At 45.7% G+C, this 15627-nt stretch overlaps 1 protein-coding gene across 3 annotated transcripts in view; it reads left to right on the top strand.

Moving 5' to 3' along the window:
* The window catches only part of LOC308313075 (protein kinase C beta type-like), a 62896-nt gene extending 51233 nt beyond the window's left edge, over positions 1-11663 (top strand). For all 3 annotated transcript variants that reach the window (XM_080759976.1, XM_080759977.1, XM_080759978.1), the window contains exons 11-17: positions 657-748; positions 894-956; positions 6198-6336; positions 7428-7508; positions 7760-7867; positions 10283-10423; positions 11271-11663. In XM_080759976.1, the coding sequence (XP_080616102.1) occupies positions 657-748; positions 894-956; positions 6198-6336; positions 7428-7508; positions 7760-7867; positions 10283-10423; positions 11271-11423 (777 nt within the window). In that variant the 3' untranslated portion in view covers positions 11424-11663. The remainder of the gene's footprint in view (positions 1-656; positions 749-893; positions 957-6197; positions 6337-7427; positions 7509-7759; positions 7868-10282; positions 10424-11270) is intronic.
* Positions 11664-15627: the final 3964 nt, after the last annotated feature.

Below are 15627 nucleotides of genomic sequence, written 5' to 3'. Positions count from 1 at the left end.
CCATGGTACGACCCATGCACGCACGCACACACTGCTTCCAGACCATGGTACGACCCACACACACACACACACTGTAATGTACCATGGTGGAGAACAGGGTCCTCGCTCTGTCCGGGAAACCCCCCTTCCTCACACAGCTACACTCCTGCTTCCAGACCATGGTACGACCCACACACACACTCAGTCACGCACGCAGTCACGCACTGCTTCCAGACCATGGTACGACCCACACACACACGCAGTCACGCACGCACGCACTGCTTCCAGACCATGGTACGACCCACGTACACACGCACGTACGTACGTACGCACGCACGCACGCACGCATGCATGCATGCATGCACGCACTCACGCACGCACACAATGCTTCCAGACCATGGTAGCCTACAGTGTCCTTAGAAGTTGCTATGTATATATATAGCAGCAATACAGACGATTTTGTATTTGTATTTTTTTGGTATTGTGGTATCCTATTTATTCTTATAACGATGATGTATTCTGTGACTATATGCTACTTAAAAGGTTAGCAAATACCAACAAAAAAAAAGCTTGGCAGTGGCTAAACTATTAAAATTAAACAATTATTTTGTCATACATCTGTTTTATTGTCTCTCTCCTGCCTGCCTGTCTGCCTGCCTGCCTGTCTGTCTCTGTAGGATCGGTTGTATTTCGTCATGGAGTATATAAACGGAGGAGATCTGATGTATCAAATCCAACAAGTCGGCAAGTTCAAGGAACCACATGCTGTGTGAGTGACACGCACACGCACATGCACACGCACGCACACGCGCGCATGCACACACGCACATAGACGCAATATATTTGACTGTGTGTGTGTGTGGGTGTGTGTGCGTGTGCGTGTGCGTGTGTGTGTGTGCATGCGTGCGTGACAGGTTCTATGCAGCAGAGATAGCCATTGGACTTTTCTTCCTCCATTCTAAAGGCATCGTGTATCGGTGAGTTACTCAGATGTTATGTTCACATAAGTTGCATTGCATTGTTTAACACTTCACCCCTTTTTCAAAAAATATATATATGGTAATGACATTTAGAAAATTTAGAACACTTTCCTGGGGGACTTTATGTGTAATATGTGGTTTAGATTTTAGCAGTGTCCATGATGTCACAGACACTGTGCTCACTTCCTTCCTGGACTACAATTCCCATAATGCTTTGGTGCACTGCTCCTCCTTGTGGATAGGGGGAGGGCTGCCTTACTGAGACAACCAAGCCCCCAGAATGGCTGGGGTTTAACATCGAGCACTTCTGCATTTTGGGCACTAAATGTTGTGTCCAAACCGAAAAGAATGCAGAAATAGAGCATTCTTCCGGGTGCTTCAAAACACCACTGAGCAACTTCCATCGAAATGAATAGCAGGGGCCGGGGCTGTCCACTATATCCTTTATAATGGAGACAACTTGTAGTCCGGGAAGTAAGTGAGCCCAGTGTCCATGACATCATGGAAACTGTCCATGACATCATGGACACTGTGAAAATCTAAAATATCTAAAACCACATATTCCACACATAAAAACGAGGATAGTGTTATAAATCTTCTACATGTCATTAACATACATTGTTTTGCAAAAAGGGTGAAGTGTCCCTTTGAGGGTTAGCTTGAATGACTAACTTTGAGTTAGTCTGAGTTTTGCGTATGAATGAATGCAGTGTCCAAAAATCTATCCACTCTGTGCTAAAAGAAATAAGAGAATGGTGACGGAACATATTTCACCACAATGTACAGTATCTGACAACAGGTTGAAATTGATCCCGCCGATATCGTTGATGCCTCACAATTGACCTATTGCTAAGCCCCTCCCCAAACTGATATGGTCCAATCACAGGAGTAGGAGAGTAGCGACACGCTTTGATCTCGCCGCAAATCGGGTGCCTGTGGGCTATAGTTCCAAACACTGAAACTATCCCATTGAGATAGAATGAGCACTTCCACATTCCATTGTTACAATGGGAGTCAACGCTAGTGTCGCCACTCTCTTACTATATTACTCTGGGTTAGACAAGCCTCTCCACCAATAGTTTTCCTATATGATAAAACATTGTTTTAAAAAAGAAATGTCACGCACATATTTTTCGAGTGCATATGGCATGCCTTGTTGACGGATTTGGAAGACATTTTGAAGGTCTAGTTCCAAAAATGAACCAGTATATAAAATCCATGATATTTACATTGTAATGAATGAGCCCGGCTGGAAAGTGTCCAAGTGGGAGTGTCTAAGTGGGAGAGGGCGGGGCTTTGCTAAAGGTGAATTACATTGATTGACGAAAGCCTGCCAGAATAAGGACTGTTGAAGGTTGAACGTTGGTTACGTATGAATGTGAGTTTTTATTTATTTAATGTTTACAAAGTGTATCAACAAGAAACGGTGACTAAATAATAATGTTGCTATTTGACGTAGTGTACCTGATGCTACGCCAAATAGCTCATTAAATGCCCCACTCGGCAGGTGTTTGTTTGTTTGTTTTTGTTTTATTTTCTTACAAATGTCCTATTAGTCAATTTTGGATGATAATATTGTGAAACCCCCTTTTTTTACTGAAAGTATGGAAAAATAAATATTGTGGGCGTTTGGCCGTAATTGTGCCCATATAAGGACATGCCTGATGTCACATTTCTGACATCATAGCAGACTGACATCAGGTGTTTAGATACCCTCGTTACGTAGTGAGCTTGACCTTCGGCTCTGTACCTAGTCTGCTCCTTTTCCTTAATTTTGTCTGAATTCATCCGATCTACAAGCTCACAAGGAATTACAGCGCAAGCTATTTTCTGTACAGACAGTTGTCCCCTCAGGATAGAGACGTGCAACTGGTTAATAAAAACACAAACTCTGAGGACCCCCTAGGGGTCACTGACCGCATGTTGAGCACCACCTGGAGTAAGAATGGATGGAGGAACTAAGACGGCCTGCTGAGAACTGTACAGCGCAGACGCGCTGACCGGTCAGCGGCTTTGGACATCACGTGTAAATACTACGGACTAATCATGGAACTAGCTCAGTGGCCTTGTGGTTAGAGTGTCCGCCCTGAGACTGGGAGGTCAGGGTTCAATCCCCGGCCGGGTCATACCAAAGACTGTAAAAATAGTACCCAGTGCCTCCCTGCTTGACACTCAGCATCAAGGGTTGGATTGGGGGTATAAGTCCCTGCGACATACTAGGGACATATGTCCAGAGGGTGTACTTGTACATCAAGCTGCCTCATGCTACAGAAACAGGAGGTAGGCTCCCGAGCTATGGGCCCCATGGCTCGGCAAGGCTACTTAATCATTGGAACGGTGACATCCTCACCCATTGATTTCTCACTTTGGACATTTGGGCAACCATCTTGGCAAAAACAGAGATGCACTCATGCAGCCTATACCCGTCTTATGCAGGACTTGTTATTGCTGTTGTGCTGCTCCAGCTAGAGCCATTGAAATACGACTTCACGGGGCTTCAGTCCAATGGCGGCTCTTCTACATAGACCTCTATTAGCGAAGGGTGACAAAGTCCTGGACCGGAAGTTGGCAGAACGCACTGGACTCGGTGGCATCAGCCCAGCTTTAATGATCGTAAATCCCTTTATTTTAGACCGTTTGTTAGTAATACTACAACATAGACATTACAGAGACTTAAATTGTCACTGTGCAATGCTTTAAAACATTTGTCATTATGTTGCACCTAAAATTGCTGATATTTCCGCCGCCAAACTCCAGCTTGTCACTCTCCAGGGCTGCATGAACAGCGCTCGAACTCTCAGCTTTCTGCCCCCTCAATGTCGCAAATCTCGGCTATGTGGCTCTGCTGCTACCTTATGCACCATATGACTATAGCGTCATATACGTAGATACCTGCTTATATGTGGACCTACAGATGCAGCACCACTCATTTCACCTTATGTTTAACCTCATCTATACACCTGCTGCGTTATGTTTTTGATTTCTCTCATTGCACGCACGCACACACACACACGCACACGCACACACACACACACACATGCTTACTTGCTTATGGTTGTCCATCGTGTCCGATGATGACAATCCATCTCTTATGTCTTGTGAGTACTGTGTGACTACACGCGTGTGTAGTCCAATCCGTGATTACACGCGTGTGTAGTCCAATCCGTGATCCACACGTTCTGCCACAAACGGAACAGGGAAAAGCACTTGTGTGGTACTGGATTTATGTCTCCTTTGACGTTTCCTGGTCCGTCGGTCACCTCTGTCCATCCTCAAGCTTTGAGCACTCCTTGTTGGAGGAGCTGCCGCCAGATGGAGCGTTGAGCTGCAGTGACGACCTCCAGCTGGGTCGGGTTCAGGCTCCTCATGGCATGGTCTTTAGTTGGGTCGCTTTTTTGGGCTTCCCGCCCAAGCGACGACCAAGATGGCACCTTACGTGGTAAGCGTTCTTCTGGCATTATTATGACGTGCCCTATAGCCAGCGAAGTTCCTTCCTGGAAAACAACTAAATGATGGCGCTCACACACACACGCCTGTAAACATGATAAAAACGAATCCGACTCTTTTGATTCTTTTTACACTTGTCCAAACCGTTCGACTCTCTTGCGTCTCTTGGCCTCGGCGCTCTGCTCGCCGCTATCGGCGAACCTGGCCTTCCTCTTCCTCAGCCTCTCGTCGCCGTCGGCCTTCGACTGCAGGACGCCGGTGGGCACGGCTCCTCCGAAGCGCTCGGCACGCTTCTTCAGCTGGTCCACGCCCATGGCCTCAGATCCAGATCCTCCGCCACCGCCACCATTGTTGTTGTTGTTGTTTGCGAAGACAACGGCGCCCCGTGGCGCCGGAGAGGAGGAAGGACTACTCTGAGCGTTTACGCGGTCAGCGCCTCCGTCGTTGTTTAACCCGAAGCGGGTGGCGCGGCCGGCCTTCAGGCTCTGGGCCGTGGGGGTCATGTTGAAGCGCTTGGCGCGCTGCAGCAGTCTGTCTCCAGAGAACGTGGTGGACACGGGAGCAGAGATCCTCACCACTCTCTTCTTGTCGGACCATCCCGAGTCCTTCTCGTCCATCATGTCCACGTCGTCGTGGGTGTTGGCCGCGCCCCTCTTAGCCGAGAAGTCCTCTTCCTCTTCTTCTTCATCCATCTTCTCCGCCAGAACTCCTTCGTCTACTACGTCTCCTCCGTGTTCCAACACTACCGGGTGGTCCTCCGCCTGATCCTCCCGGGTCTCCTGTGGTCCGGTCTTCTCCCGGTGGGCCTGAGGTTCAGTCTCCTCGAGGCTGACCTGGTGGGCCTGAGGTCCGGTCTCCTCCCGGTGGGTCTGAGGTTCAGTCTCCTCGAGGCTGACCTGGTGGGCCTGAGGTCCGGTCTCCTCCCGGTGGGTCTGAGGTTCAGTCTCCTCGAGGCTGACCTGGTTGGCCTGAGTTTCGGTCTCCTCGAGGCTGACCTGGTGGGCCTGAGGTCCGGTCTCCTCGAGGCTGACCTGGTGGGCCTGAGGTCCGGTCTCCTCCTGGTGGTCCTGAGGTCCATTCTCCTCCCGGTGGGCCTGAGTTCCGGTCTCCTCAAGGCTGACTTGGTGGGCCTGAGGTTCGACGGTCTCCTGTGGTCCGGTCATCTCCTGCTCCCGGTGGTCCTGAGTTCCGGTCTCCTCGAGGCTGACCTGGTGGTGGTCCAGCCCTCCGGTCAGCTCCCGGTGCAGGCCCTGCAGCCGGACCACCAGCTCGGCCTTGCTCCCCTTGGCGTCCAGCCCTCGGGACTCGCACGACTGCCTCAGCTCGGCCAGCTTCATCCTCTGAAGCTCCGCGACCTCGGCCATGTTTGTTTATATATGTTTGTTTGTTTGGTTGTTTGTTTGCTGACGGAAGGCCGTGTTCTTCGTCCACATTAAATTAGTGATGATCATATGAAACGCTGATTTTTATATCGCTTCACTTCTATGTAAGGTTTTATGGTGGGGGAGGGGGGTGTGTGCGGATATACCCATATATGGACTGGACATGCCGTGACGTCGTCAGCCCAACTGGCTGTTTTTTTTTAGGTGATTGTTCAGTGAGAGAGAGAGAGAGGCTTTGTGTTTTTATATAAACACAAACATTGAAGACAAAGGTGAGGACGCAAATTGTAATTAGCTGGAATGAGATGATGTATTGTGTGTGTGTGTGTGTGTGTGTGTGTGTGTGTGTGTGTGTGTGTGTGTGTGTGTGTGTGTGTGTGTGTGTGTGTGTGTGTGCGCGCGTGCACAGGGATCTGAAGCTGGACAACGTGATGCTAGACTCTGAAGGTCACATAAAGATTGCAGACTTCGGGATGTGTAAAGAGAACATGTTGGACGGAGTCACCACCAAGACCTTCTGTGGAACGCCAGACTACATCGCCCCCGAGGTGGGAAAGATTTTTGGTCTCATCCACTTGAGGGGGGGGGGGGGGGGGGGGGGGGGAGACATTTTGGATGTCGTCCCAACCGGAAATGACAATGTTGCCCAACAGGCACTCCCAGCCTGTGGAGTGGTGCACTCGGTTATGATATCAATAAAGTTACGTCCTTTTATTAATCTCGTTAAGCGTAGAGCGTTACTATTTGATGGGACGGAGACCTCCGTTGCCTCAGAGTGTTAACCATGTAATAACCCTAGCCCCCGAGGTGGGAACGCCATTAACCATTTCATTGTGTTTTTGGCATTAAACTTCTGAACTTTTAATGAACTTTAATGCTTAGAATTGCGATATTATCGAATATTTGTGACAGGCCTATATTTACGAGCTCACAACACGCCATGGATGCAGCGGCTTCAATAGGTCTGCTATTTTTGCTGTGGGACTCACCACATATCCCAAAAGGAGATCTTATGGGAGCATTATGGGAATTGTAGTCCATGAAGGAAGTGAGCCCAGTGTCCATGACATCATGGAACCCATGGACACTTTGGAATACTGAAATATCTAAAAACACATATTACCCACATAAAAACTCCAGGAAAGTGTTTCTTGTCTCCCAAACCTCATTAAAATAAGATCTGGTTGCAAAAGGGGTGAAGTTGCCCTTTAATGCAACGGCAGCAAGAGCAGTATGGCTATGGATCAGATCTAACAGACGGTGATCTCTCTCTCCTACAGATCATAGCGTACAAGGTCTAACACAGCTGTAATATACTGTATCTCTCCTACAGATCATAGATCAGATATAACAGACGGTGATCTCTCGCTCCTACAGATCATAGATCAGATCTAACACACAGTGATCTCTCTCTCCTACAGATCATAGATCAGATCTAACAGACGGTGATCTCTCTCCTACAGATCATAGATCAGATCTAACACACAGTGATCTCTCTCTCCTACAGATCATAGATCAGATCTAACACACAGTGATCTCTCTCTCCTACAGATCATAGATCAGATCTAACACACAGTGATCTCTCTCTCCTACAGATCATAGATCAGATCTAACAGACGGTGATCTCTCTCTCCTACAGATCATAGCGTACCAGCCCTATGGGAGGTCTGTAGACTGGTGGGCCTACGGAGTTCTGCTGTACGAGATGCTAGCAGGACAGGTATGTGTGTGTGTGTGTGTGTGTGTGTGTGTGTGTGTGTCTCTGTCCGCGTGCATTTATCCTTACCATCATTTTACCGTTTCATACCGGTTGTGTTTGTCCCTCCTCAGCCTCTGTTATTGTAAATGTCATACCGGTTGTGTTTGTCCCTCCTCAGCCTCTGTTATTGTAAATGTCATACCGGTTGTGTTTGTCCCTCCTCAGCCTCTGTTATTGTAAATGTCATACCGGTTGTGTTTGTTCCTCCTCAGCCTCCGTTCGACGGCGAGGACGAGGACGAACTGTTTCAGTCCATCATGGAGCATCACGTCTCCTACCCTAAGGCCATGAGCAAGGAGGCAGTGGCCATCTGCAAGGGAGTGAGTGCACACACTCACACACACACACACACACACACACACACACACACACACACACACACACACACACACACACACACACAGCTATATTGCTTTCCCACACACATTTGAGATATGTATTTACAGTATGTCCACATAAACAGAAGTACAGGAAACAAGGGACATAAACACTAGCAGAGCAGTCAGATAATAGGACAGATCGTTACAAGGTGCATATGAGGCAGAACATTGTTACATACAACACTTGTCAGACACAGCAGACACAATAGAGATGTTCCGACACAATTATTTATACCGATATCACATATTTTAATAATGAATCGGCCGATTCCGATATTTTTTAATATTGTTTTATTTGTATTATTATATATGTTTTTACTTTAAAAACCTGGCAACCCGCGCCCCGCGGTCATATACCGCTGACCTGAACGGGGCTCCCTAGCCTGCTGAATGGGCTCACACCCTTGAGAGGAACAAAAGGGGAAAAATGCAGTCTACCTATAGTACCTACCCAACAATGTCCATACTCCTCCCAATTTCCCCAATAATTCCAAAAGTAGTGTGAATACCTCCACAGCCTAATTACTAAAGGATAAACTATCAGTCTTCTCCAAAATCTGTCAATCTTTGTCGTTTTACAGCACGTGTTGAGAACAGCATGTAAACAGAAGTGTGCCGTGTGTCACACCAAAAGTGGTAACCTATAGAATCCTGTACATTAGCATCACGCAATCATACAAACTGCAAAGCACAATGGGTCACTGATGTCCCAAGTGGAGATAACTATAGCTCACAGCTGTCATGAATTATTAATTAATGGTCTTGAAGCAGTTGATTGCCTATGTGCATCAAGCTATAGAGTGTGAAATGCCCAGGCAGGCTCATCTTACATACTGTAGCTGCTGGCTGCCATGTGCCTGCTGGCAATATGCTTCTGCACATTTCCAAGCAAGTTTGTGTCTGGACACACTAACCAGGCATATGGTTTATAGTTTTGCTTTTTTTTAAGACATATTAAGGTTAGTAAAACCATTGAGGAGGAGACTAAGCTCTCTCTCTCTCTCTCTCTCTCTCTCTCTCTCTCTCTCTCTCTCTCTCTCTCTCTCTCTCGTAGCCCCCAGACGGTAGCAGATCTAGCATTTATTTTTACATGCTGTGAGAGTAGGGTGGCCAGACGTCCGGTTTCACGCCGGACAGTCCGGTTTTAGACCCACCTGTTCTCCTCCCACCTCAACCTCTGGCCGGACACATCATTGTCAGTTTTTTGTGATATACAATGCTTGTGTCATAACTGTCATTTACGTCGTCTCTGTATTAAAATCTCTGCTCCTTCTCCGCAGCCAGCCACACTCCCACTGTCTTAAAAAGAGAGAGGAGACGTTCGGAGTGTTGCCATGTCCGCGCAATTATAAGCGACTTTGGGCTTGTTTTATAAAATAGCCTACTAAGCCTAGTCAGGCTTCTTTTGGGCTTGTTTTCATAGTCATGGTTGCTTGTTTCTCTTCCAAAACCTGGCAACACTGCCAGTGGGATGGTCGGTTTGTTTGTTGTGGAATGTGTGCTCTCATAATAAATAAACCAAATATGCCGAAATGAAAAACTACATTTAATGAGCAATGAAGCAAGGAACTCCACATCATAAAGAAAGGGAGGCTAAAGCACTGTGAAGTGTGAACATATAGGCTACTGGCATCATTCTATGTCTCTCACCGATAAGACCATAAGACTGTATAAAAACCCACAAGAAAGAGATTAAACATAAAACATATCTAAACATGAAATAAAATAAATTGATTATAAAATGAATGACCTTTGTGGTACCCTATCATTTTAAAAAGTTAATTTAATTAGCAAATATATGTTCTGTGGACATAATGCTGGAGATGATGGTGGTGAAAATCAGGTGCAATAGTAGTAGTAATAGCGCTTTTCTAAACACTGTGTGTCAAGCTTAGCTTGTTGCTAATGCAACCCCATGGGACCGGGTGTGTGTGTGTGTGTGTGGGGGGGGGGGGGGGGGGGGGTTGTTAGTTAGTTAGTTGTGCTGCCCGACCGAAAGAGTGATGTGATATACTTCTCCAGTAAGCGGTGCAGAACCGAGAGTGCTATATACTTCTCCAGTACAGCGGTGCAGACCCGAGAGATTGACACATTATTTTGGATGTAAACTGCGCAGCTTTTAGCCTTATTTATCGGATTGAATTTTAGACCTCCGAAGCATCCCTAAGGCACAACCATCAGGGGTAAAGGAAACAAGGCTCTATAGGGCCTAGGCTTGTTTCCATTGTGGTCCTCTGTATAATGTGTGTGTGTGTGTGTGTGTGTGTGTGTGTGTGTGTGTGTGTGTGTGTGTGTGTGTGCGTGCGTGTGCGCGTGCGTGCGCGTGCGTGTGCGTGTGTGCGCGTGACACTCTAGCTGATGACCAAGCATCCGGCCAAGCGTCTGGGCTGCGGTCCGGAGGGAGAACGGGACATCAAAGAACACGCGTTCTTCCGATACATCGACTGGGACAAACTGGAGAGCAAGGAGGTGCAGCCTCCCTTCAAACCCAAGGCTGTGAGTGCACGCACGCACATTAGCACACACACACACACACACGATTTTCACGATTTTCCACAAATCCCATGTATGACATAGGAATCTGCCAGCAGATGTCACTGTTTTCACGGTTTTGCCTGTTTTCAAAGTTCAGGTTGTTTGGGCATAATTTAGGTCATAAAACCTAAAAGAAAAAATATATAAAAATAAATGAAAATTTATGTCATGAAACCTTTAAGCACCTCTGTAAGGAATGCCTCTTCCATACTGGGGTCAAATGGTCACTTCCCCACACACACACACACACACACACACACACACACACGCACACGCACACGCACACACACACAGTCAGATCTCTCAATACCTTTGTGCTTGGTAAGCTCAGGTGTAAGTTAGCTGAACACTGATTGGCTCTCACTCATCCGCACCCCCGCTCAACCCAGCCATCCCATTGGTCACTGCTCCCGGTCAACGGCATGCATGCTCGGCTGCCATTGGCGGGCTCAGTCCACCAATGTTTTTTTTTAACCCAGATGTCATTGGCTAATAATGGACCAATGTAAATCCACACAGTCTTATCTAGGAGGCTGTGAATGATTTGATTGGTTGACATCATTCACAGTCTAGGCTGTGAATGATCTGATTGGTTGACATCATATTTCAGTTGTATTTATCTTTTTTCTCTTTTGCTTGTTTGTTTGTCGTCTTTATTTCCTACATCCATCCATCTCTCTCTCTCTCTCTCTCTCTCTCTCTATCCATCCATATACTCACTCCATGCTTTCATCTCTCTCTCTCTCTCTCTCTCTCTCTCTCTCTCCTCTCTCTCTCTATGTCTCTCTCCCCCCCTCCCCACCCACAGTGTGGGCGTGACGGTGAGAACTTTGACAGGTTTTTCACGCGTCACCCCCCCGTGCTGACCCCCCCCGACCATGACGTCATCTCCAACCTGGAGCAGGACGACTTCCAAGGCTTCTCATTCGTTAACCCGGAGTACCCTGGCTCCGCCCACTGACCGCCCACCAATCACCTGCCGCCACCCAACCCAACCCAATCACAGCGCTGCCTCTAGTTAACCCCGCCTTCTTCCTCCACCACCCCATCGATCATAATTATGATGTCATCCTCCCGCTTCCCAAGCCCCTCCCCCTCGGAGGGGGGAGGGGCTGAAAACATGGAGAGCCACAGAGCACTGAATGCTGACGTCATTCTCACATCCTGTACCTGCGTCGCCATTTTCTCCTAGACGTTTTGAGGGGCGCCAGCCCCTCCTATGTGCCCTGCTTTGTGTGTGCGTGTGTACCCCATAGCGATGATCTGATTGGCTGAGGGCTTAAAAAGTGAGGACGCCAAAAGTGATTTGACGGAATGTGATGATAAGAGCGCCCCTCACTTCACACAGGTGTGATTGTTTTTATATCGCATTTAATAAGAATTGTGTTCCAAAAATAAACAAATGATCCCGGCGGTTTCATTCACATGGATATGAAGCATCGACTAACTGAGAGAAAACACTAATGTTATGTTACTGCTGCTGAATTAGGTGGCCAGAAACAGACTGTCATGGAAGGGGGTAGAACCTGCACACCATTATTTTGGTGAAGAATTACTTTATTGAACAATCGTTTGTTCATTAAAGTAATTATTTACCAAAAGAATGGTTGTGCGACAGTGCGGGTCCTACCTCCTTCCATGATTGTCTTATTGGCCCCTGCACCCTCGGTGCGTGTAAATAGGTATATGCTCAGAAACAGACTGTATCAAATATGAGTGACTGACTATCGTATAGTTAGATAGGACGTTAATTACTCCCAGATACAGAGCCTCCTCCCCCCGACAATATCATGGCCGAGACAGTTTGTTTATTGTTGGACCACAATGCTTAAGTCATATGAGACGATTCTATGATGATCCGACCGTTATTCTCCATAGAGAAAGCACTAGCGCTACCCAGAGGATGAAGAAGGAGTGACGTCAGGTACTTCTGTACTCTGCAGCGACTGATTGAAGTCACTGCAGTCATGCTCTCGTGTTTTTTGCCCTTCATTCTGCCTTCTCATTTCTAGGGATGGAGCCCGTTGATTTTGGTTGCTAACAAGCACCTTATCGACCAGGCTTGTCGAGCCCACTATCGAGCATTTTCTAGTATTTTGTGGAAAGACAGGGAGACAATAATTTCTGAACAAAAGCAGTATCTCTTACTAGGGCCTTCAAATACAGTACTTTTCTAACAGACGGAAGGCAATTGACCTTTTTACCAATAAAATAATATTAAAGAAACTGTTAACTGGTTACTCTCACTCTAAAAGTTACCGTCACTTTAAAAGTATAATTTTGTTTACCCGGACAGCGCTGGTTAGCAGGTATCAATACACTTTTAGACTGACATGTTTGTGCCAGTGTGGATGATTTATTAGATTTATTTCTTGATCACCTCTTGTCATGATTGTGTAAACGTGACGTCATGGGCCGCTATGCTCGATAACAGGCTTGATAAACCCAAAGCTTATTGATAACGGGTCCTCAATAAGCCCAGAGTTTATTGATAACGGGTCCTCAATAAGCCCAAAGCTTATTGATAACGGGTCCACAATAAGATTGTTATCGGATGTTATTATCGAGATCCATCCCTACTCATTTTGTCCACGAAAACTCTATATCTCTGTCCTAAACACTGCCTGGCTTTTATACCCCCGCCCACCACACCCCATAGCCCCGCCCACCACACCACAGCCCCCCCCCCATCGTCCCCATTGGACGGTTGCTCTGTTCGGTCTCTTCCAACAACATGTCTTATAACTCAGTGTTTTCTCCAGCGCTGACATTGTTTTTGTTATTGTTGTTGTTGACCAGAACAAACACACACACACACACACACACACACAGCCTCACTGCACTCAGAGATGTATGCCTTCATTTTATACCCCAGGAAACGTGAGAATATGTTCTAACTGACGGTTTAGTACAAATTAGTTTAAGTGGTTATTATTTGCTTTGTAAATTAATGTGTGGAGAGGATGATGCTTCATGTCGGAGTGGTGAGAAAAACCGAACCGGATGGTGGACCGGAGTCCGGACCGGACTTGTGTCAGATCCATTCCACTGCTACGTATGTTCCCACTGCTGGTGTTCTGTTTTACCAAGCAGCCACGGCACTTGCCTTGACCAGGTGTTAACGATATTTACCAGGTGTTAACGGTGTTTACAGATCTACAGTTTTAACCAGGTGAAAGGTGACATTCCAACCTCTGATTGCAGGAGGACTAATTAATGAATCTCATAAACAATCTGCGAATTTTCTGTCTATAGAGATATGGACAACATCTGATATCACAATATCTTTGACCAAAGATATTGATGTTGTGAAGATAATTTAATATATGTGTTTCTTTTTCATTTTTCTTTTTCTTTTATCATTTTCAAAGAAGTATTGAAAATAGCAGGTTTTTTTAAGTAGAATGTGTATAAAGTATAAAATAATGGCTTAAGTGATTACAACCAGGAAGCGGACGCCACCTATGGCGTATCACAAGATTACGAGACGATATGTGGTCTCAGATCATTGATCATCATATCAATACTGTATCAATATGTTGACCAGCCCTAGAATAGGATGATGATCACCTTTGACCCTTAATGTAGCTTTACGCAATAATATGTCAAAATTTGAATTACCTTATTTTTTGGGAGAAAAGAAAATAGTATCTGACACCTAGGGGCCGCAATCTGCATTCAAACATGAGAAATAATGCATTGAATTTTTGAATTTGAACACAATATTTTGGGCCGATCAAATCATTAGGAAGAAGAAAATAAAGGCAGGAGACAACACTATTTATTTTGTTTTTCTTATAAATTATTTGATCGGCCCAACACATAGTGTTCATTGTCACGATCCGAGTTGGCTTTGTCTGCGGCGTAGGCTAACCGTCTTTAAATACATACTTTAAGAAAAGCCTATATGGGCAAAATGCATTGCGATTCATTTCCTGGGCCACTCGTCGTTCTGAAAGGGGGAGGGACTGCGACGCTCTATAGGTGTCACAGAGACTCTTTTTTTCTCCAAAAAAAAAGGTTATTAACGTTTTGACATATTATTGCTTACTTGTGTGTGGGAGGGGTTTTACTGCCATGTGACTTAACCTTGTGACGTTGTTTAGCCTATCGGAACGGCTGCTGGCCTCCATAGAGCGTCGCAGTCCCGCCCCCTTTCAGAACGACGAGTGGCCCAGGAAATGATTCTCCATTCATTTTCTCCATAGGCTTTTCAAAAAGTATTTATTTAAAGACTGTTACGCCGCGGACAAAGCCAACTCGGATCGTGACAAATCATGACAATAATTACAATGTTTTGTAATTATTTGTTTTCAAATAATTTGTAAGAAGAAAAACAAAACAAATAGTGTTATCCTGCCTTTATTTTCTTCTTTCAAATTATTTGATCGGCACAAAATATTGTGTTTGTTGTCATGATTTGTCACAATCCGAGTTGGCTTTGTCCGCGACGTAACCGTCTTTATATAAATACTTTTTGAAAAGCCTATGGAGAAAATTAATGAAGAATCATTTCCTGGGCTACTCGTCGTTCTGAAAGGGGGTGGGACTGCGACGCTTTATAGCCTAATGGCTCTCAAACCTCCTGTCGCTTTAGACCAGGGGTGGGCAACTTTGACGGTGGCGAGAGCCGATATATTTCCACACTCACTCCAGAGGGCCACAGTGCATAATTACTGTCGTAGCAAAATAGCTGATCTACAGCTTGTAGATCAGCTATTTTTGCTCTATTTGAATTGAGAAACCTGATTTCTTTTATTTTTGCTATTTTTGAATTGGAATCCTGAAAAGAAAACTTTTTATTGAATTTCAAATGTATTTAGTTATAGTTATGTTAACTTTATGAACTGTTAACATAACTACATTGGACACAAAAAGACAATAACATTTTAATACTAGTCAGTAGGCCTACTAGTCATTTAATACTAGTCATGAAGTAAATAAAGTGGGTTTGGAATTGTAACGGCTGAAATCAATACTATATTGGTATCCTGATATTAACATGTGGGCCACATTAAGTGAAGGTGTTGGTGACTTGTTTCACCCGCCCGAAAATAACCGGGCTGTGGCGATGGAGTATAAGATATAGGCCTCATCGTATCACAATGATCTTTCTTCAGACCGCAGCCATCTTGCCAGCAAGGTGATACCTATAGGTGACACTT

This window comes from Protomyctophum bolini (assembly GCF_963924005.1).
Source record: "Protomyctophum bolini genome assembly, chromosome: 3".
In the NCBI taxonomy this organism is placed as follows: Eukaryota; Metazoa; Chordata; class Actinopteri; order Myctophiformes; family Myctophidae; genus Protomyctophum; species Protomyctophum bolini.
The sequence above is the reverse complement of the archived record's forward strand: the minus strand, read 5'-3'. Positions and strand labels throughout refer to the sequence as shown.